The sequence below is a fragment of the Aquarana catesbeiana genome, linkage group LG04 (assembly GCF_042186555.1).
Source record: "Aquarana catesbeiana isolate 2022-GZ linkage group LG04, ASM4218655v1, whole genome shotgun sequence".
Taxonomy (NCBI): Eukaryota; Metazoa; Chordata; class Amphibia; order Anura; family Ranidae; genus Aquarana; species Aquarana catesbeiana.
In genome coordinates this window covers 201,812,721-201,835,743 of record NC_133327.1, presented here as the reverse complement: position 1 = coordinate 201,835,743, position 23,023 = coordinate 201,812,721, and the positions used below count along the sequence as shown (strand labels likewise).

The window sequence follows — 23,023 nt, the reverse complement described above, 5'->3', positions numbered from 1 at the left end:
GCCCCTTAGGGTTTGGGAATGGTGTCTGTCTGGATCCAGTTAGACATTTCAGCACTCAACAATGAGAACAGAGGTTTAAAGTTGAGAGGGGAAAAAAAAAAAAAGTTGGGAACGATCTCTGGGAAGTTGGATTTCCAAATATTTGATGTGGGATTGAGACCATTAAAATGGGAAAGTTGTTTGTAGGTAAGTCATGGTATGTTGAGTGTGTAAATTTAAAGCCATGGATTTTTGATAGTTAATGTGTAGATTAGACAATTCTCAATATGTAGAGAATATTGGAATTATGTTTGGAAGGGTGGTCTCAGAGTTGGTAAGAAAGTAGTGTAGGTCATCAGCATATGCTGAGACTTTATGGACACGAGACCCTACTTTATTTCCCATTATGTTAGGATTAGCTCAGACAGTATAGATGAAAGGTTCCAGATTATTATTACCAGGAAAAGTGGGTAATGCTGAGGTGTTCCATTGCAGATGGCAAAGGGTGGGGAGACAATACACCGCTGGCATCAACTTGTGCAGAGTAGGAGATGCAAAGACCACACATTTAAATACAGGGTGCTTTTATTAGAAAAGTTTTTTCCACAAAAAAAAAAAAAAAAAAGTATATACAAAAAGGTATAACAACACATGCATCAATTTTTATGAATTAAAAAGAAAACGAAATAAAATTAGAAAAAAAAAAACACTTTTGCATGGCATTAAACTTTAAAGGAAACCACTTAGATTATTATTAAACTGAGTCATTAACATGGAACAAGTGTACAGATTAGAAATTCTGACAGTCAAGCGACTAGCACAAGCCAGCAGAGGCAGCCAAGGTATTTCTTTTGTTATTGGTTTTCAGCAAAGTTCACTCACTTATATCCAAGCAGCACTGCAAAAGCTACTGGCACCTGGAGCAAAGATACAGATCATCCTTGGCAATATGTACTACGCTATTAAATAAGAAAGCCCAGGAAAACAAAATACAATGAAGAGGCCAATGAACACAAACAAAAAAAACAAACACACGCTTTTATGGGAGACATATTTACATTGACTAGCAGTTAAATGTGTAAGCCTCTTAGAACAGCTCAATTAAGATTACATTTTTTCTAGATTCCTAGAGACTCTAGATTACTTTTCCAAGAACAAAAAGTCCAGGCTTAAACACTTTATTACTTGGAAAAAAATAAAAAAGTGATACGGATCCCTCCTGTGGATTTTCCACATGTGGTAGGATACCATATTGTAAAGATAGCAGCAACAGTAAAAGGAAAAAACAAGAAAAACAACAAACAAAATAAACCCCACAAATTGGGGAAGAAGGCACTGATACACACATAGTCAGTTTGTGCTTCCATATCTGACAAAATCTGAAAACTGTATCTTCATCTTTATAGTGGTTGCCCCTTCCCCTTCTTGTGCTCTTTTCCCTCAGTGGGCAGCAGCTAGTTCAGCAAGACCTTTCAACGAAATGACTTTGGGATTTGTAGCCACACTTTTTGTTGTGTTATGAGTCTTATAAATACCAATCAGTCTGTCAGCAATCTCAAACATGTTGTTCCGCAATGATATAATGATGAACTGGGCATTTTTAGTCTGTTCCTAAAATAAAGGGGAAAAAAAAAAAAAACACATGAGAAAATTCCATCAAATGCATAACAAGCAAGCACTCTTGCTGGAGTACAAAAGGATAAAGAACACTAAAAAACATTTATTGCTTCTATTGGCAGAGTTTAGATACCTAGACACAAGACTACCCAAAATATTCTGTGGCCCTACTCTGCTTTTACAGCATTAGGAGTATACCATGGCCATGCAAAATCTGTCCCCACCTTACCAGAACCGATCTTAGTTTGTCAGATGCTTTGAGGGCAGGGGAGAGATCTAGAGTCTAATAGACCAACTTAAAAAAAAAAAAAAAAAAAAAGAAAGAAAAAGAAAAGGAGTATCTGTCACTACCTATTGACATCATAGGGGATATTTACATTTCCTGTAATAATAAAAATGATGAAAAAATATTTTAAAAAAAGCGCACCCATGTCTCTCTCCCCCCCCCCCCCGCTTGCAAAGGCAAACGCAAATGTCGGTATCGTGTCGTATGTAAACAGCAAATGCAGCATGCATGTGAGGTATCACTGCGAACGTCAGATCAAGGCCAGAAATTCTAGCAGAAGACCTCTCTGTAAATCTAAAGTGGTAACCTGTAAGGGCTTTTAAAAATGTATGCAGTTTGTCGCTGCTGCACGGTTGTGCACAATTTTAAAGCATGTCGTGTTTGGTATCTATGCACTCTGCATAAGATCATCTATTTTACCAAACATTTGGGCAACATAGTGCATTTTAGTGCATTAAAATTCAAAAAAGTGTTTGTTTTTTTTTTTTCCCCCAAAAAAATTGTGTTTGAAAAATCGCTGTGCAAATACTGTGAGAAAAGAAAAATTTCAATCCACCATTTTAATCTATTGGGCCTTTGCTTTAAAAAAAATATGTTTGGGGTTCAAAGTAATTTTCTAGCAAAAAAAAAAAAACAACAAATTTCAAGTGGTTAGAAGAGTGGGTGATGTGTGGCATAAGCTTCCAATGTTGTGCATAAAATGCCAGGACAGTTCAACCCCCCCCATGACCCCTTTTTTGGAAAGTAGACACCCCAAGTTATTTGGCGATAGGCATGTTGAGTCTATGGAATATTTTGCCACAAGTTTCGGTAAAATTACAATTTTTTAAATTTTTCTTTTATTTTTGTCACTAAATGATATATTGCTCACATATGCCATGGGTATATGTGGAATTACACCTCAAAATACATACTTCTGCTTCTCCTGAGTATGGGGATACCACATGTGAGACTTTTTGGGAGCCTAGCTACATACAGGACCCCAAAAACCAATCACCGCCTTCAGGATTTCTAAGGGCGTAAAACAGTGATTTTCACTTCACTACCTATCACAGTTTTGGAGGCCCTGAAATGTAAAGATAGCATAACCATGTACCATAGTTTGAATAACTTTTGCGCAAACCAATAAATATACGCTTGACTTTTTTTACCCAAGACATGTGGCTGAATAAATTTTGGCCAAAATGTATGACTCTAAATTGAGTTTATTGTATTTTTTTAACAAAAAGTAGAAAATATAATTTTTTTCAAAATTTTCGGTCTTTTTTCGTTTATATCCCAAAAAATAAAAATACCAGAGGTGATCAAATACCACCAAAAGAAAGCTCTATTTGTGGGAAAAAAAAAAGGACGCAAATTTTGTTTGGGTACAGCATCGCATGACTGCACAATTACTAGTTAAAGCACAGTGCCAAATTGTAAAAAGTGCTCTGGTCTTTAAGGCGCAAATCCTTTTGGTCCTTAAGTGGTTAAAAAGTGCAGACCATGTTAAAAATCTTTCTTCATCTATCAGCAGCACAGAACAGAGGGTGGAGAGACTCCAGTTACAGTGTATGAAATCTGATTGGGGGAAAGGCACACATCCCTTCACACTGCAGAAGAACTGTGTTGTGAATAGACCAGCTCCACTCTAAACTCAGGTTTCTCCTGTTAAGGGGGACCGGGTCACTAGCAGATCCAGAGTGGGTTAAGACCACTATTTCAACAAAAACCTTCTAAAACAGGAAAAAATCTAGTAAGGGTTTAGGGAGTGTCCAAAACCCATCAGGGTGCTTCTAATCTCCATAGAGGAATTCCTTGAAAAACGGATCTAATGGGAAGGCCTTTGAAGCTGTAGGAACTCTGAAGAGCTCATAAACTGGAGACTACAGGGTTGATCCTTTTGATGCAGGGAAGTACATCATGCATAAAGATGAATGGTCTCTTAACTCTGGGCAACAGTAGAAGACTGATTCTTCAAAGATACTCTTTAGGGAGCAACTGAGATGACCCGGAATCCGTTACAAACGGTCACTGCGACTAAGGGCCAACTGCTTCTAAGGCTGCAGAAAAGTCTGCAGGGGAAGGATCAGGAGCACACTTAAGGCCTCTATGATCTGGACCAGTGAGGAACTGGGTGAAAGTGGTAAACCCTACTCGATGGCCTCACCTGATGGAACTCATGAGGACTCTGATGAGGTAGACTCTAATCACAAGGTAGCAGGATTTCAGATTACAAACTTCAGTGCCTTCGGAAGGCACAAAACAAACTTCATCAAAACATTAGGAGAGAGCAAGATGGAGTCATCTGTTGCAGTGGGACCCTCCGCTCTGTCTACATACAGATATGATCAGAACGTGTGGTGATAAAGCACTTCAACACTCTAAGCTCAGTGTACAAGGCAATGCTCAAGTACTCACAAAACCCAGACAGTTGACAGCAACCAAAGCCACTGGAGTGAGAACGTTGTAGCACCTTCAAACCCATTTTCCCTTAAAGCAACTGTGGAGAGGCAGTAGGAACAGACCAAAGATTGGAGTTTAGTGTGCCTCTTTGCAAAGCAGGAGCAACAGCAGGGAAATACCTCCTTGACGCTGAATAGCAGAAAAGAGCAAGTACTCCCAGTGGATGGCAGTAGCACTCAATCAATAAGAATTCTCCCCTACCACAGTAGGGGTTTATAATATAATAATAGATAGAGATATAGAGATATCTCTATCTATATCTCTCCATCCATTTATCAGTCAATAGATAAAGGACAACTACACCAACGGCATATGATTTGTCTAAAGGAACAAATCACACATTATAAAAATACTATATATTTATCAAATACCTCAAACATCTACTTACATAAATATAGAATGCCACAATGGAGACATTTTTGAAGTCTAGAGCTGCATCAATCTCATCCATGAAGTACAGAGGAGTTGGCTTGTAATGATGAAGAGCGAACACCAGAGCTAAAGAACTTAGCGTCTTCTCTCCTCCTGACAAATTAAAGATCTTCTTCCAACTTTTTTTTGGTGGTCTCACACTACAGTAAAATATGAAGACAGACTCCATTCAAGATATTTAAGAAAAAAAAAATCCTATTTACCTTCATTATAAATTTACAAAGACATTAATGGTACAATGAACATAATCCATTGATTGAACAGAAGTAAAACCAACCTAAACACGATGCCTTCTGAAAACGGATCCAAGCTGTCTACCAATTCAAGCTCTGCATCTCCCCCTAGGGTCAGCATCTGGTAATTTTCTTTTAGCTTGTTTGTTATAACATTAAATCCAGCCATGAACTCATTAAGTCTTTGCTTGCGAAGATCTTCATATGCTCGTCTGAATCGATCTCTTTCATTGGTAATTTCATCAAGTTCTGCAACTCTTTGTAAGTATAGCTCTTCCTATTCACCAAGAAATGGAAAAATCAATGTATGCTTTCAAAATTGAAAAATATCTTGAACTACTACATTTACATACAGTACACGAAAGCAAAGAATGAATAGGATTTTTGAAAAATCTATAAAAATGTGGCCTGCCATTAACACCAAATCTAATACCGATTCCTGTAATCTCTGGAGCTCTTCGCAACAGCTGTTTATGAAATCTATTAGGGAGAGTGGGACAAATTTCCTTAATGTAAAAGGTAGCAAGAGAAGCATGGAAGTGGACAAAGTTGGTAACTCCATTAGAGGATCTTGCTGCCGAAATCCTAGAAATTTAAGGGGGTAGCCTACTAGCATTCCATCTATAATATATCTTTGGATGGAGTGACCCATCTAAAAGTTTTAATGTATTATTTCACTGGTATTTATGCATGTTAGATACTTTTAAAGGCACATTAACAGCATAGTTGTTGCAATCTCATAAAGGAAGGCAAATAGAGACAATTTTTAAAATAGAAATGCATGTTTTAAAGCCTAGTGGATATTTGCCATGCAGAGGAGTCTATATGTCACACTTTCTGATGAGGTTTTAATTCCTTTCACGCTATGCTGTTCTTGTAACACTGTAAAGGTCGATCAGTCTTCAACTTTTAAGCTCTGTAAAATGTCACCCAATTGCGATATTTACATTTACTGTGGTACAACATAAAATGACGATACCTGCTTGCACAGAAAATCTATAATAAACCCATAATGCTGGCCGTGTGCATCTCAAACCATTGGTGTATGTAAGTGGTTTAAGGGGGGGGGTGCGGGCTTACCTGTAAAATGAATTTCTTGAAGTAGAGAACACAGGCAAAGCTTTTCAGTACATGAAACTCCTAATTGCCTCCCTCATCACTCTACCCCAACTCTGAGTCCCCAGTTTTGTAGCTAGCAATGCAGAGTAACCAAGGAAAAGAAGGGAAGGTGGCCTGTATCCTGTACACAGGAATTTTTTATTTAACTGTAAATTCCTCATCTGAATTGTGCAGTGAAGGACACAGGCACAGTATTCATAGACCCCGTTATGCCCCTAAGAAATGAATGAGAAGGGTGTGCAACAACTAAGCAAACAGGACTGCGTCGACAGGCCCAACAGCAACAGTAAAAAAGACCCAACTTTGGAGTGGCGGTGCAAGAACCGTGCGGCCAAAGGTTCCATCCGCAGGAGAATGGACAACCACCTGTTGGTGGACCAGGTGGTGACGTTTAACAACTCGACCAGACAGGCCTGTGCAGAAATGCCTAGAAAATACCCACCAATCTGGTGGTCTGAAATATACCAAGATAGGAAGTTCCTTGAAAAAGGCATACATACGAGGTACTTTTTCCAGGCAGCTTCAGCTATCCAGGCATTTAGCCACAAGATTCTGCATATGTGAACAGAGATTAGAGCCATTCTGAGCAACTTTAAGAATGTCTCAAACTTTCTATCTGCAAAATCTTTGAAGGAAAATATTTATTTGGTATAGTGAGCGGTTTAAGACTGAGATGGCAGGTTCAACCACAAGGATAGACCACGTGTCAACACTTTTTCCACTGGATAGAGTTCGTCAAAGATTCTGGGAGCAGTAAAAATGATATTTGGAGAGATCCAGTCGCCATAGACTACACATTCTATATGTTCATGAACAGAGCATTTTGAAGCATTTTGCAGATCTCTTTGTAGCCAACAGGGTATGGCGACAGAGGAGACTCAAGCTGAATACCAAGGTTCAGATGGTAGTATCAAGCCTTTCCAAATTCAGCAAGCATGTTGTATGAAGCTCCTTCTGCAATATAGCGGTATTCCGGGGAAGTAAAATCTTCCAGTTTCCTCCAATACTGCCTCAATGTCCTAATTTTTCCCTTCTGTGTGCCTCATCTAGGGAAGGCATATCAGGATCCCATTCAGGTAGAGAAATGGACGTAGAAGAGGTGTAGCGCCTGAGCCGTGGGCAAAAATGACTGTATTAAGGCTGTTATTTATCCGAGGAATTGCGGTAGATGCAAAAAAAATTCTGTTTTTGTCGAATTGGCCTATTGCCTGCCTGAGAGCTAGAATCAGATGCAGAGATCGGTATTCGAGCCGGTTCCTGCTCCTGTGGAAGGGGCACCAAGTCATATGAATCGTATGAGCCCTCAGAAGAGCGAATGTTCGCCTGCGATGTTTGCAATAGCTTCCGTTTGCCTAGTTTTGGCCATAGCTACTTCTAAGGGTTAACTCCTGTGGGGTGCGGAACATAGGGTCTTGTGTCCAGAAAGAGAATGCAGCAACCCCGGTGTACACTGTCCTGTAGCAAATCCTTGTGACAGAAGGGCAGCAGGAAGTATCTGGGTACCACATAAAGGCTCTAGGTGGAATGGCAGTAAAATGTGCAACCTGTGGTGTGATTTAACACCTTGTCATCCACCTGAAACTAAAACTACGAGTGGTTGAGTTTTAGTGTCAAATTTGAAAAGGTTACACTGTAGTCATTACAATTCAGTTACTGCTTCAGTCTTACTTTAAACTGTCAGAACCATGACACTCTTCTGCGCTGAGCAAGTAGAGCCCTGTGTTTTGGGTTTACCTAGAGCAGCCTATGTTGCTTTTGAGGGTGAAGGGCAGTGCCTGCCAAGAAGAACTGGGTGTTGAGGATTCTACTATAAACAGCTAGAATCTCTTAAGGGTAAGAAGTCCCTCTACTGGTCTAGTGGTTTTCCTGGTAAAAGTAAAGTCCATCTTTCTAACCAGGTTTAAATTTTACCACCCCCTAACCTACCCCCTTTCTCCATTTATAAAATCCAACGGTTCTGTTCTCCGGAGCATCCTGTCCTTATTTGAATTTGGCACGGCTATGCATGGCTTTGACTACACAAAAACATCATTCATTCACAGTAATCTGTGGATGAAAGAGATAAAAGTCTGATCTGTCTCTGCAGCAAGGAGGGAGAAAAAAAAATGTGGTGACATTCATTGTTACTTCCTCCAGTCCCGTGACTCAGGGTCTGTATCTCAGTACAGACCAGGGGCTGTAAGAGTAGTCTGCAGGAGCCAGAGGATTAAATTCATGATCCACCGAGACTGACTCTGATACAACGCTCTGCACATCTGAGGTAATGGCAGGAGACAGGGATGGACTGGCCATCGGGACTACCAGGAGTTTCCCGGTGGGCCGATGGCTCAGTCGGCCGGTTTCAGTAGCCTCCTATTGCCCCGGAGGTCCGGGGAGATCCACCCGTCAATCGCACCTGACGGGTAGATCGAGATTTAGCACAGTATGCAGAGTAGCGCAGGCAGCGTCTCTCCAAGTTCTCTCTCTCATGTCATGCAGCGCTGCTCGCTCCCCAGCAGCCCCTCCTCTCTTCTCGTCTATCAGAGATGATGTCACAAGCCAATGGGGATACACGAGAAGAGAGGAGGGGCCGCCGGGGAGCGAGCAGCGCTGCATGACATGAGAGAGAGAACTTACAGAGAGACGCTTCCTGCATGCTGGCCAGGCTAGTAAACAATCCCATAATGTGCCATGTGCCCTGATGATGTGCCCCCTGATGTGCTATATGCCCCGATGTGCCCCGATGTGCCATGATGTGCCCCAATGTGCCATGATGTGCCCCGATGTGCCATGATGTGCCCCAATGTGCCATGATGTGCCCCAATGTGCCATGATGTGCCCCAATGTGCCATGATGTGCCCCAATGTGCCATGATGTGCCCCAATGTGCCATGTGCCCCAATGTGCCATGTGCCCCAATGTGCCATGTGCCCCAATGTGCCATGTGCCCCAATGTGCCCCGATGTTCCCCAATGTGCCCCGATGTTCCCCAATGTGCCCCGATGTTCCCCAATGTGCCCCGATGTTCCCCAATGTTCCCCGATGTTCCCCAATGTGCCCCAATGTGTCCCAATGTGCCCCGATGTGTCCCAATGTGCCATGTGCCCCAATGTGTCCCAATGTGCCATGCGCCCCGATGCGTCTCGATGTGCCATGCGTCCCAATGTGCCATGCGCCCCAATGTGCCATGCGCCCCGATGCGTCTCGATGTGCCATGCGTCCCAATGTGCCATGCGCCCCGATGCGTCTCGATGTGCCATGCGTCCCGATGTGCCATGTGCCCCAATGTGTCCCAATGTGCCATGCGCCCCGATGCGTCTCGATGTGCCATGCGTCCCGATGTGCCATGTGCCCCAATGTGCCATGCGCCCCGATGCGTCTCGATGTGCCATGCGTCCCGATGTGCCATGTGCCCCAATGTGCCCCGATGTGCCATGTGCCCCGATGTGCCCCGATGTGTCCCGATGTGCCCCGATGTGTCCCGATGTGCCCCGATGTGCCCCGATGTGCCATGTGCCCCGATGTACTGTGCCCTGATGTGTTGTACCCTAATGTGTCGTGCCCTGAACGCTGATGTGCTGGGCTCTGTACCCTGATGTGCTGGGCTCTGTACCCTGATGTGCTGGGCTCTGTACCCTGATGTGCTGGGCTCTGTACCCTGATGTGCTGGGCTCTGTACCCTGATGTGCTGGGCTCTGTACCCTGATGTGCTGGGCTCTGTACCCTGATGTGCTGGGCTCTGTACCCTGATGTGCTGGGCTCTGTACCCTGATGTGCTGGGCTCTGTACCCTGATGTGCTGGGCTCTGTACCCTGATGTGCTGGGCTCTGTACCCTGATGTGCTGGGCTCTGTACCCTGATGTGCTGGGCTCTGTACCCTGATGTGCTGGGCTCTGTACCCTGATGTGCTGGGCTCTGTACCCTGATGTGCTGGGCTCTGTACCCTGATGTGCTGGGCTCTGTACCCTGATGTGCTGGGCTCTGTACCCTGATGTGCTGGGCTCTGTACCCTGATGTGCTGGGCTCTGTACCCTGATGTGCTGGGCTCTGTACCCTGATGTGCTGGGCTCTGTACCCTGATGTGCTGGGCTCTGTACCCTGATGTGCTGGGCTCTGTACCCTGATGTGCTGGGCTCTGTACCCTGATGTGCTGGGCTCTGTACCCTGATGTGCTGGGCTCTGTACCCTGATGTGCTGGGCTCTGTACCCTGATGTGCTGGGCTCTGTACCCTGATGTGCTGGGCTCTGTACCCTGATGTGCTGGGCTCTGTACCCTGATGTGCTGGGCTCTGTACCCTGATGTGCTGGGCTCTGTACCCTGATGTGCTGGGCTCTGTACCCTGATGTGCTGGGCTCTGTACCCTGATGTGCCCTGTACGCTGATGTGCTGTGTCCTGTACCCTGATCTGCTGTACCCTGATGTGCTGTGCACTGTACCCTGATGTGTCGTGCCCTGATGTGCCCTGTATGCTGATGTGCTATGTCCTGATGTGCTGGGCTCTGTACTGTGCCCTGATGTGCACTGTAGCCTGTGTTGTGCCCTGGGCCAGTCTGGATGTAGTCCAGGGCCACATTTTTGTTCCAGTTCAGCCCTGGCAGGAGACTGATTTCTCAAAACCCAACTCAGAGAGACCAAGGGGACCCTGAATCTGAGTCAGATAGTCACAACAACTAGTGAAACAGATTCTGCAGGGTAAGGGGCACACTTACAACGTTTACAGACCTGCAAAGAATTGGGTGAATGTGACCACAGTCTCGTGTGACTGCAGAAGAGGCCCCTGAAGATAAAGCAGGGGACTTGGTGATGTAGACCATATAACTATAGGGGAGCAGGAATCCAGATGTCAGTGCTCTCAGAAGATACAGAGTAAATGTTCCCAGAATAATTAACAGTGCAAGCTGAGGTTACTCACTGCAGTGGGACCATCCCCTCTGTGTTTAGGTACAGACATGTTACAACTTGGCTCAGGGCATGAGGCGAGGCCTCGGGTAATAACAAAACCCAGACAACAGGTAGCCAGTGAGGGTCGGAAGCCTAAGTTGACCAAAGTCACTGGGCAAGGGCAGAAATAATAGACTGGAAATGAGAGTTCCACATGGCTCTTTGGAAAGCAGAAGGGAGATGCTTCCTCGGAACTGAATGATAGGAAAGAGCGTGGAGCATGAAACACTCCACTTAGGAGAGGTTAGCATGCAGTCGCCTCAGCATGACCCTTCTTTCGCTGGGATCTGGAGTAAGGCACTCTTAAGCTAGGCTGAGGAAAGCCGATCCAGATAGCTGTTATATAGAGACCAGCTTAAGCAGAAGAAAAAAAAAAAAAAAAAAAGAAGAAGACACCCATCCTCCTAAAACACTAGCAACAAACACTGAGGAATGCTAGGGAGGGGTTGCCTGCCAGTGTGTCCTGTCTCATGTAGGTGGCTGTAACAGGATAGTATGACTTGCTGTGTGCCTCAATGGACAATAAAACAATACATTTATTCTTTTTTTGTCACCTCCTGCTCTACCTCAGGACCTCAAGTATATATTCTCTCTTACAACCATGCTCCTCCTAGTTCTTAACTGTGTTGACTGCCCAATGCTGCACAGCTCTGTTCTGTTGTAATTTGTCAGACTTAAACAGCATTCCAGTTTCCATTCACTTCAATAGAAAGCCCATCTGCATTTCTAATTAACTGAATGCAAGCTGTGGCATACACAGGCAGGTACAGGTTCATAAGATTTCAGAAAGAGGCTCTGCAGAGCCACCCAGCGATCTTGGAAGGAACAGCGCTGTAGGGAAATATAAACCTGCAGGGGGAAAGCAGGGATGTACAAAAACAGGTAAAAACCTAATTTGGATGTAGTTAGGTAAGAAACTGTTGGGCATTGCTTTCTGTATACCCAGTGGGAAGATTTCCCCTTACTTTTTGTGTGGTCACTACATGTAGGATAACAATTTTGGTCCATGAATATTAGCAATTTAATTGGTTATGAAAAACAAGCACAAGCAAGTACAACTAAAATGCTGATTAATGTTTAATCTGACATTGCTTAAAAACTTACTTTCTGTTTGTATGCCGCAATAGCGCCAAGATTCGGCTTCAAATTTCGACTCTCAGCTTCCAACAGTGCAATTTTTTCTTCTATCTGTCGAGGGTTCTTTATTGCATCTAGCTCTTCTTGGGTCAGCGTGGAGAGGACCGCTTCAGGATTGTCTTCTATTTTATGAAGAGTAAGTTTGGATATCTAAAAGATAAAGGACATGAGATAAACCAATGTGAAAACATTTAAGCCTAGTACGCACTAGTATTTTTTTTTTCTCATTCAACCCAGCAGGGCTGAATGGAAAAAAAAAAAAAGGCCTGACAGCAAAGAAGGAGCCGCTGTACTAACCATCCGATGTTAGTACAGCGTTCTCCCCTGTTCTATTACGTTCTGACAAGGGTGCCCCCCGCCAGAACAATCCGGTCTGCGCTGATAGCCATTGCCTGAGAATGCTGATCAGCAGACCTTTTTCGGTCATGTCCCTTCGAATCTAGTACACGACTCGAGTGCCGGCCGTTTTCTATTGAACCGGCTGATGCCCCCCGACATTCTGCCTGTGTGTACTAGGCTTTACACAATGCACAAAAACCACAAAATGGACCTAAAAAGTCAACAAAAATCTTACCTCTTTTTGCCAATGTTTTATTTTGGATTGATGTTCGGCCACGCTGCTATCAATTTGCTCAATTTTAAGCCTGATGTTCAGGGAATCTTTTTGAAGGGCATGTTCTTGTTCCTGAATTGATTTAATTTCTTGTAGCAAACCTTTGTGCTTTTCTTGAATATCGGGAAGTGAACCCTAATCAACAGAAAACAAAAAACACGTGTGTGTAGGTATATATAGTATTACTGACAATGTTATTTTCAGCAGCATATGCAAAGAAGGAACTTAAGAAAAGTTAAAAGCCCTCACTCCTGAAGATATTGGAGCAATAGGATTACATAAACAAAATACACATGCAAAGAAAAGACTTCTTGGCTAAAGGATCACAAGGCCTAAGAACAAAAAATACCAACTGATGATAATTAAAAAACCAACTACGCTGTTTAACAGATTGCCGCCCGCGCTGTAGCCGCCTTCCAATACTGGAAGGATGTCCTACCGTGATCGCGATATCCTACCTTCTGACTCAGCTGATCACAGATCGGGGTAAAGGGCCAATCACATTAGTCCTTTACCATTTGATCACAGGATGTAAACACAAGCCTGTTATTGGCTTTTCTTTCCTTACGCTCACAGTGTAAGGCGAGGAGAGCGCCAGTAACTGGCTTGCATTAGGGACATAATCAGTGCAGTCCAATCAGTGGCGCCTACTGGTGCCCATTAGCGCCGCTTCATCAGTGCTGCCAGTCAGCGGCACCCATGAGTGCCGCCCGTCAGCGCCCATGAGCGCCACCTGTCAGCGCAAATTAGTGAAGGAGAAAAATTACCTGTTTGCAAAATTTTATAATAAAATTATGAACATTTTTTTGGGTTCTGTTGGTTTATCAAAAAAAAAAAAAAAAAAAAAAAAAAACCCAGTTGTAATTAAATACCACCAAAAGAAAGCTTTATGTGTGAAAAAAAATGATAAAAATGTCAAATGGGCACAGCGTTGCATGACCTGTGCAATTGTCATTCCAAGTGTGATAGTGCTGAAATTTGGAATTTGGCCTCGGCAGAAAGGGGGTAAAAGTGCCCAGTAGGCAAGTGGTTGAATGTCAAATTCAAAAGCAACATATGAATTAACACCCCTTAAATCGCAAATCCATCATTTACATTTCGAGAAGACAGTATAAGGGGTCTTATAAAATATATCACAAGCTGTATCTAACACAGAATCATGTTGAGATTTTTTAGTATGGGTGGCCTTGCTATCCTTTAGCTTCGAGCAGCGTTTGTCAACCTTTTTTCAGTCAAGGCACCCTTTAAAATTTTGCACATTCTTGAGGCACCCCATTCTAAAATGTAATAAACTAAATTAGGTTTTTCATAACGCAACAGCATTCACACACATAGGACACACTACGTTAGAGGCGATTTATCCTTCTAAAGCAAATACACATTCACACACTGGCACTGACTAGTATTCCAAGGTTTCTCTTCTTCCTAAGTTTCTCTCCCTCACTCAGCTAATGTGACCCCAGTGCTGACACAGGAGGGCAAACATGGATGCTATGTAGGCACCAGACTTTCTGGTCGTCAACTGATGTCACTGGTTGTTAGGAAACCAGCAGCTAGTGCACAATGAAAACATGTGGCTTTCTGTAACTAAAAAGGCAGGCTAGATCCACCCACTGGCTTGTGTACAAATTTGGGGCAATTTTTAGGCATTTTGCCAAGGCACCCCTGAAGACACCCTGGTTGAAAAAGGCTGGCTTATATAGTAAATAGCTTCCCTCTATGGCAATATGAATCCCTTATCCTCTTGAGGGCACTAGCACCATATACACAATGAAAAACAAGAAACACCATTGTGATTTTCTGAGTTTGAGCATGTGCTGCAATGGGGGATTTAAACCAAGTCATTGCTTAAGCTGCAATTATAAATTAACACTAATCAATATACCTCTGCTTCTTTGCATTCATTCATAACTGCAGCTGCCTTTTCTTCCAGTTGTTTTAATTGTTCAGACAATTCTTCTATGGACTTGTCATTGTCAACAATCTCCTTTTCAGTGCGAACAGAAGACTCCTCTGCCTTCTTGAGGTTTCTACAAGGTGAAAAAAATCAGAACATTCTCTAAAAAGAAACAAAAAACTAAGTAGCCCACCTTTATCTGTATATTTACAAAGCAAATAATGTAAACATTTGTGTCAACCCATAAAATCGTGTAACATATGCAGAAAGAGTTTTCTGCCAAGTTGTAATGTGTACTAAAAAAAAAAACAAAACAAAACAAAAAAAAAAAAAAAAAACAGGATTTTAGGAAGCTCAATAATAGGATTTTAGGAAGCTATAGTAATGTCAGTTAGTCACAAAGCAGTACAAGGAAAACAACCAAAAGGGACGGGTGCTGTGTCCGTCAACCCAGAGAAAGGGATTTTACAGTGAGTAGCAAAAATCCTGTTTTCTCTTGCGTTCATTGACGGACACAGCTCTTCTTAATCTTGACCGTAGCGACATTCCAAAGCAGTGCCTCAATGATAGGTGAGAAAAAAAAAAAAAAAAGGAAAAAAGAGAAAAACAAAAAGCTATGGAAGCAAAAGTCCCAGCAAGGAACTAGGTCCTTACTCTTGAAACACTAGACAGAAATAACTGAGCTTCCTGTAACAGAGGGGGGGGGGGGTTATACTAGCTAGGATTGCCAATAGGCAGTGCTGAGTTTTTTTTGCCTAGTGTCCTAATCCTGTAGGTGGGTATAAACCCCACAGTCAAGATAAGAAAAGCTGTGTCCATCAATAAATGCAAGATAAATTACAAATCACAAATGGTTTCAAATTTGTTGCACTATTTTAGAATATTATATCGTAAAAGACTTTGTTTGCAACCCTACCCTAGCTTATATTGATAGTTAAAATGCTACAAGGAAGTTGCAGTAACCTACAGCACTCAAATTTTAATTTACTGTAACTAAATATAGAAACAAATAATCCATTGTCTACAACCTGTGCTTTGTCATGAGGAACTGCAGTGACACCTGCAGGCTAGACAAAGACTAGACTAACAAAAATGCCAGTGAATATTGAAAACACTGAAGGCGATCCAAACGGAAGTTCACCCCACCCCAATTGCCAGCAGCCTTCTTCTGGGACACTTCACAGGTCCCAGAAGGCTGCAGGACCAGTCACAAAACGCAGCATGAGCTGCGCATGCACAGTGGGAACCTGGCTGTAAAGCAGCAAGGTGTGGAAATAACAAAAAAGTTCAGACAGATGTGCCGATTGGTGACCTCTGCCTGTGGGTCAGAAACACACTCATTCGATACCATATGAAAAAAACAAAAAATAAATCACTGTGGCCAAAAGTGGCACGATTTACATTTTTATTTTTTTATTACATAGGGGCAAGGATGGTTTGAAAAAGGGGTTGAGGTGTATATCTAAATGAGAACATGATCTTCAAATTAGAAGAACAGACAAAAAACACTCCTATTCATGTCCAAAACCTCCACCTGTTTTAAACACCATTTAAAATGCTAAAGAGATGGTAGTGCACACCACACAGACTACAAAGAATGTTCCCACAGAGTTCAGAATTATGTTGAAAGTGTGGTGATGTCAAAGGGGACATACCATACGTTTTTGGGTCCTGTGAAACTGCACATTCTGCTCTGAAGTACGGTGCATTGCCCAGAAATTTACAGACCATGAGCTTCCATTAGACCCCGTCTTCTTCCTGTTGCATCATAACTTCCCTAGCTCATCTTATTAACACTCAATATTGCCAGACGTAATCAACGCAGCACCAAGCTGTACACCAGACTCATGGAAACAACAGTGGATACCCTACAATGCCATGCAGCTGGATAAAATAACATTTATGAGATGACTGAAAAAGGCTCTTGTGAAAAATTTCAGACATGGGTTTTATTGGGACGAGTGCTTATATACGTCTGAATATAAGGAACTGTTGGAGGCTTCATAAGGATCATCTTTTTGAGTCGCTTGCAATGGATTTCTTGACCTTATAGAGGGGGGAGCAGACCCCCCCCCCCCACCTTTTTTTTGTAAACTTCCTTTACACCCCTTCTCTGGTACCTTCCCCCCTATCTTTTATTATCCTAGTCTTCCTTCTCCCTGCTTTTCTATCTGGACCTCTCTACCCTCTTATCCTATAGACACCCCCCCCCCCACCCCTCACTTGCAATTGTTAAAGTATATTTAACTGAAGACACAATAGTACCGAGGTATCAGTGACTTTACGTGGAATGTTTTAGTTATGTTAAGTGTTTGAATACTTTCCAATAGATATTGTTAACTGGATTCATTAGTTGTTCTTTTCCATGTATTGTCTTGGCAATGGATCCCATATCTTCTGGATATCAAATGATTTGTATACCTTTTACACTGATGAACATTCATAAAGAATTGGTGAAAAAAGAAATAGATGTTGAGAGGGACAAACTGTTTTATACTAAAGATCCAGTTTAAGGCAAATCAATTGACCAAAACGAAGCAGGCACAACATGTAGGGATGGAATCTGAGTTAAGCCGGGTACACACTATTCGTTTTTCTTTTCCATTCAACCCCACGAATTGATCGAAAAATTAAAAAAAAAAAAAAAAGAAAAAAAAAGAAAAAAAAAAACAACTTTCAGCTCCCGTCGCAGCCGCTGTACTAACCATTCAAGGGTTGTTCAGCAATCACCCCCCGCTGAGCTGTTATGTTCTGACAGGGGGAGGCCCCCACGCCAGAAAACTCCAATTAGCACACTCTGCCAATGGCAGAGAGGGATGATCGGGAGTCGGTCAGATGCTGGTTTTCAAACATGCACGGCCAGCTTCTGTTGGACAGACCGACATACACATGGGCCGAACGTTGGCTGTGTTTTTTTTTTACCGGCCGTTGTTTTCTGACATTCGGCCCGTGTGTGCCCAGCTTTAATGTCCATGTAGCTGTAATACAATGCTAAAAGAAGAAAAAAAGATCATATCTTGTGTACTCATGTGGCCTTTTTACATACCTATCAGCCGTCTTGATGGAAACTTGAGCTTTTGTTATGGAAGATGCACAATCATCAATCTCCTTGTTGATCTTATCAAGCTTGTCTTGTTGGGCTTTCAACTTGTGATTGTTAATGTCAACTATGAGATTATGAAGCCTTTTTACTTCTGCTTCAATTTTTCCAGCTTTTTCTGCAGCCTTTTCAAATTCTTAATTAAAACAATTGTAAACAAAAAAAAAAAAAAAAAAAGATTTTCTTTACAGTCATCTGACTAAAATGCACTCCAGTAGCACACAGGAAAAACCAAGATAGCATTACTTAACCTCCCTGGCGGTTTTCCCAGAGTGTGGCTTGGGGTTAAATTTCAATACCATTAGCGGTAACCCCGAGCCACACTTGGGATTGCATTGTAGGATCCTGGTGCAGGTTACTTGCCTTTTCCTCAGGATCCTGCCATGTCCCCCCATTGTGTCCTATGCCCAATGCCTCTGTGTGCCGTGCTCCGTTCCCTGCGAGCGCCGTGTCACACGGGGCGGAGCCAAATTCAAAAAGTACAAAATTCATAACACATACAGTACCATTTTACAGATTACATTACTGTATCAAATCATTTTACATCCCTTTTGTCCCTAGTGCTTTGTCCAGTGCCCTGCATTTTATATTATATTCTGTTCTTTCTGAATAGTGGGGAAATTCATTTTATTATTTTTTTTATAGTTATATTATAATTTATGATTTTGTGAGTCAAACATACCAGGGATGTTTACTAGACTCTTGTTTGGACAGATTTAAGTGTCTTACTGCTGCACCTGGGATAGAAATTATATATACAGTATTTCACAAAAGTGCGTACACCCCTCACATTTTCTGTAAATATTTTATTCTATCTTTTCATGTGACAACACTGAAGAAATTACACTTTGCTGCAATGTAAAGTAGTGAGCGTACAGCTTGTATAACAGTGTATATTTGCTGTTCCCTCAAAAGAATTCAACACACAGCCATTAATGTCTAAACTGCTGGCAACAAAAGTGAGTACACCCCTAAGTGAAAATGTCCAAATTGGGCCCAAATAGCCATTTTCCCTCCCCGGTGTCATGTGACTTGTTAGTGTTACAGGGTCTCAAGTTTGAATAGGGAGCAGGTGTGTTAAATTTGGTGTAATTGCTCTCACTTTATCATGCTGGTCACTGGAAGTTCAACATGGTATCTCATGACAAAGAACTCTGAGGATCTGAAAAAAAGAATTGTTGAGTGCACGTGCTCAACGTCATATCCAAAGGTTGGATTTAGGAAATAGATTTATGAGTGCTTCCAGCATTGCTGCAGAGGTTGAAGGGGTGGGGGGTCGGCCTGTCAGTGCTCAGACCATACGCCGCTCACTGCATCAAATTGGTCTGCATGGCTGTCATCCCAGAAGGAAACCTCTTCTAAATATGATGCACAAGAAAGCCCACAAACAGTTTGCTGAAGACAAGCAGACTAAGGACATGGATTACTGGAACCATGTCCTGTGGTCAGATGAGACCAAGATAAACTTCTTTGGTTCAGATGGTGTCAAGTGTGTGTGGCAGCAACCAGGTGAGGAGTACAAAGACAAGTGTGTCCTGCCTACAGTCAATTATGGTGGTGGGAGTGTCATGGTCTGGGGCTGTATGAATGCTGGAACTGCAGAGCTACAGTTCATTGAGGGAACCATGAATGCCAACATGTACTGTGACAAACTGAAGCAGAGCATTATCCCCTCCCTTCGGAGACTGGGCCGCAGGGCAGTATTCTAACATGATAATGACCCCAAACACACCTCCAAGACGACCACTGCCTTGCTAAAGAAACTGAGGGTAAAGGTGATGGACTGGCCAAGCATGTCTCCAGACCTAAACCCTATTGAGCACCTGTGGGGCATCCTTAAAACGGAAGTTGGAGGAGCGCAAGGTCTCTAACATCCACCAGCTCTGTGAAGTTTTTATGGAGGAGTCAAAATATTGACACTTTAGTCCCAATTTGGGCATTTTCACTTCAGGGTGTACTCACTTTTCTGAGATACTGTGTATAATATATATACACATACACACACAATCTCACAAGAGTTAGTACACTCCTTACATTTTTGTAAATATTTTATTATATCTTTTCATGTAACAACATTGAAGAAATTACACTTTGCTAAAGGACCATTAGAGATTGAAGGATACTAGTTCTGTTTTTAACCCTATAAAAAAAGGAAAATTACCGATCTGCCAGAAATCCAGTGTGCTCCTAACTGCCTGTTTAGGCTGACAACACTGTCCCTCAGCATCCCCTTTTTCTCCATCCCTCTCTTAACCACTACACATGCATACGTTGATTTATTTCCCAGCAAAACAGTGCTGCTGCCTTGACTCCCAAGAGCCTATTCACAAACTGGGGTTGAATCAAAAAAGGGAATTAGGACAAATTTCTGGCTGTCTGAGTCTGGATGTAGGCAGATGCCTTACATCAAATGTACGAAAACCCATGTGACAGTTTCATTGTTGGTAACACGTGTTAAGAGATTTGTTTGCTTCTTACTTGCCACCGTGTTGCTATTGTTGCAACTAAGTAAAACTAAGAAAAACTACTGCAGTGTCTGTGATAATGCAAGTGGGGGTAAACATGACTTCCTCCATATTGGAGTAAATTGTGCTGCACCTTTGTAACAATTCTGCAATGGATTCATGTAAACCAGCACATACCAAAAAAAAAAAAGCGTAGAGGCAGTGCAAAGTAATCTTATAATGCATGGTCTACTCTTTTTTTTTTTTTTTTTTTTCCCCCTTACATTATGAAATGTCAAAAAACTGGGTAGCACTGTGATAAGCACTTCTGCCTAGCAGCACTACGGTCGTCTGTTCAAATCCCACCCATGATATTACCTGCCTGGAGTCTGCATGGGTTTCTTCTGGGTACTCCAGTTTTCACCCACACTACAAAGACATGCTGGTAGGTTATTTGGCTCCTCTCCAAATTGACCTTAGTATGTATGAATACGAGGACCTTAGACTGTAAGCTCCTTCAGTGCAGGGACTGATGTGAATGTACAATACATAGAAATTGACAATGCTTTAAAAGTATCTCTAATAAAATAGAAAATGATACTTCACTCATGTTTATGCCACAGTGACATGCAGTGTAATTAGTTGAGCTGCAAAAAAAGTAAACTAAACAAAAAGAATGGGTGTATCAAAAATGAATCCACTCTAATGGAACGATCACTCACTGTGTAGGGTGTGGTTACCATAGCCAAAAATACATAAGCACAACATGACCTGGTATAGAGTACCAGGGAAACAGTTACAATGGTAACAAATGGATCATACTAGAGTATCTAAAAAATATAATTTATCAATAAGGCAAGAAATGGCAAAATGTAAAGTTGTCAGCCATCAAATCATAAACATAACAAAAAAAGATCTGTCTGAATGTTATGCAACACACTAGTAAGTGACAATAAAGATATTGAAGTCTCAGTAGGAAAAGGCATAGCATCTGTGTGTGGCCCCAGGGAAGGGGAGCAGAAAGGGAATAGGGGGGAGCCAGCTAGTGTAAACTGAAATGGCAGGAGCTTTTTGCATGAAGCTTATTGTTGGTAATTCAAATCCTGGTATTCAGACAGAATGTACTTATTAATTGTGCTTGACAACTGCAGGAAAAGTTCCTCTGGAAAAACAATGCACCTGTATCATTGCTGAGATGTTTACCATGATAAGTCAAAATACCAGCAAGGTGATAGTATAAATTGACTCTAAGATTGATAAGTTGCATGCTATGTGTGAGCGGACTGGGGCAGTGAGCTTCCTGTTATAAGCATGTATTCAACATGCATGTGGGAGGTACATTACTGTTCCCATGCTGCGGATGTCCATTAAGCTAATTCTCTGTTACTCGGCCCACATGTATTGTCACCGAAAGTCCACCAAGTAGGGGGGAACTGAGCCGCCAGCTCCGACATGCCATGCAACTGTGCAGCATCTCTTATCTCCTTCACTCAACCAGCTGGCCAAACACTGGCTTGCATAGGTGGTGTCACATGACGATTGTGATGTGCATAAAAATGTAGCACGTCTGCATTTTTACACAACGCACCCCGACCTCCAGCATTGTAGTGTAAACAAGGCACATAGAAAACAATTGTTTTCTATATATCCTTGCATTGAGACCGTGTTGAACTTTTCGGATCAGTGCAGCTAAATAGAGATTGTGTGAACAAGCCCTTCACATTAAAAGTATAGTGCTCAGTAGCTACAGTAAGTTTGCAGTGTGCAATTTTGAAAATGTGAACAGTATTAAAAAGATTCATAATACTGCTGATGTGACATTACTGTAAAACCATACTTGGAATGATGCAGGGGGGTATAGCAGCTTTTTCCTGGCTTTTTTAATTTGCATTAAAGAGGAGTTCCACCCTAAAAAATGCTTTCCTTTAAACCTATAAACAAACATTTGGAGGAAATTTTTTTTTTTTATACTTACCTTAAACGCCTTGTTGCTATGTGGTCCTCCTAATCTGCCACTTCCTGGACTGCGGAGCTCCTCGAGACTTTCTCCCTCGCATGACACATCATTTCCCAGGAGCCTGTGGGCAGTAATGTGCTCTAAAATCACGTTATTTCCTGACAGGAAATGATGCGATTTAAGGTGGACCACAGCGCCATTTTTAAAAAGGGAAGAAAGCCTTTTGTTGTCATAACAACGTTGCGGACCTTCCTCCGTAGCAGACTGTTATGGCAACGTTACAATCGGTGCTGAGGCCGCCGTTGAATCGCGCATGCGCGAGATCGAAAGGTGCATGCTGGTTACCCAGCATGCACCTCTCCATGCATACTCCAGGAAGTGAACGCGATTGGGCTTCACATGCCCACATTAATAATGGAAACGGCCACAAACTGAGGATTCCAATATTACAGTAAGGCTTATATGTCATTGAAGAATCTGTTAAGAACATTGTATACTCTTATTTAAATTACGTTCAAAATAATACTAGGATAAAAAAAAAAAAAATTTATTGCGAGAACTCCGCTTTAAGATAAAAAGCCTTCTGGGTGCAGCAGCCCCTCAATACTTACCTGAACCCCATCTCGATCAGCAATGTGCACGAGTGCCTCAGCTGTCCTGGACTCTTCCTCCTGATTTGCTGCTGTCAAAGTCAGACAGCCAATGAGAAAGGGGGAGGGGGGGGGGGGCAGGGCCGAACCACGGCTCCATGTCTGAATGGAGACACAGCTGCGGCTCAGGTGCCCCATAGCAAGCTGCTTGCTGTGGGGGCACTCAACACAAGGGAGAGGCCAGGAGCTCCGAC

General features: G+C 42.5%; 1 protein-coding gene across 2 annotated transcripts in view; it reads right to left on the bottom strand.

The window, feature by feature from the left end:
* Nucleotides 1-555: 555 nt before the first annotated feature.
* The window catches only part of SMC4 (structural maintenance of chromosomes 4), a 108,574-nt gene continuing 86,106 nt past the window's right edge, over nucleotides 556-23,023 (bottom strand). For both annotated transcript variants that reach the window (XM_073626113.1, XM_073626114.1), the window contains 7 exons: nucleotides 17,725-17,914; nucleotides 14,667-14,811; nucleotides 12,743-12,916; nucleotides 12,136-12,318; nucleotides 5,037-5,269; nucleotides 4,716-4,899; nucleotides 556-1,590 (listed from right to left, as the gene is read on the bottom strand). In XM_073626113.1, coding sequence (XP_073482214.1) covers nucleotides 1,420-1,590; nucleotides 4,716-4,899; nucleotides 5,037-5,269; nucleotides 12,136-12,318; nucleotides 12,743-12,916; nucleotides 14,667-14,811; nucleotides 17,725-17,914 — 1,280 coding nt within the window. In that variant the 3' untranslated portion in view covers nucleotides 556-1,419. The remainder of the gene's footprint in view (nucleotides 1,591-4,715; nucleotides 4,900-5,036; nucleotides 5,270-12,135; nucleotides 12,319-12,742; nucleotides 12,917-14,666; nucleotides 14,812-17,724; nucleotides 17,915-23,023) is intronic.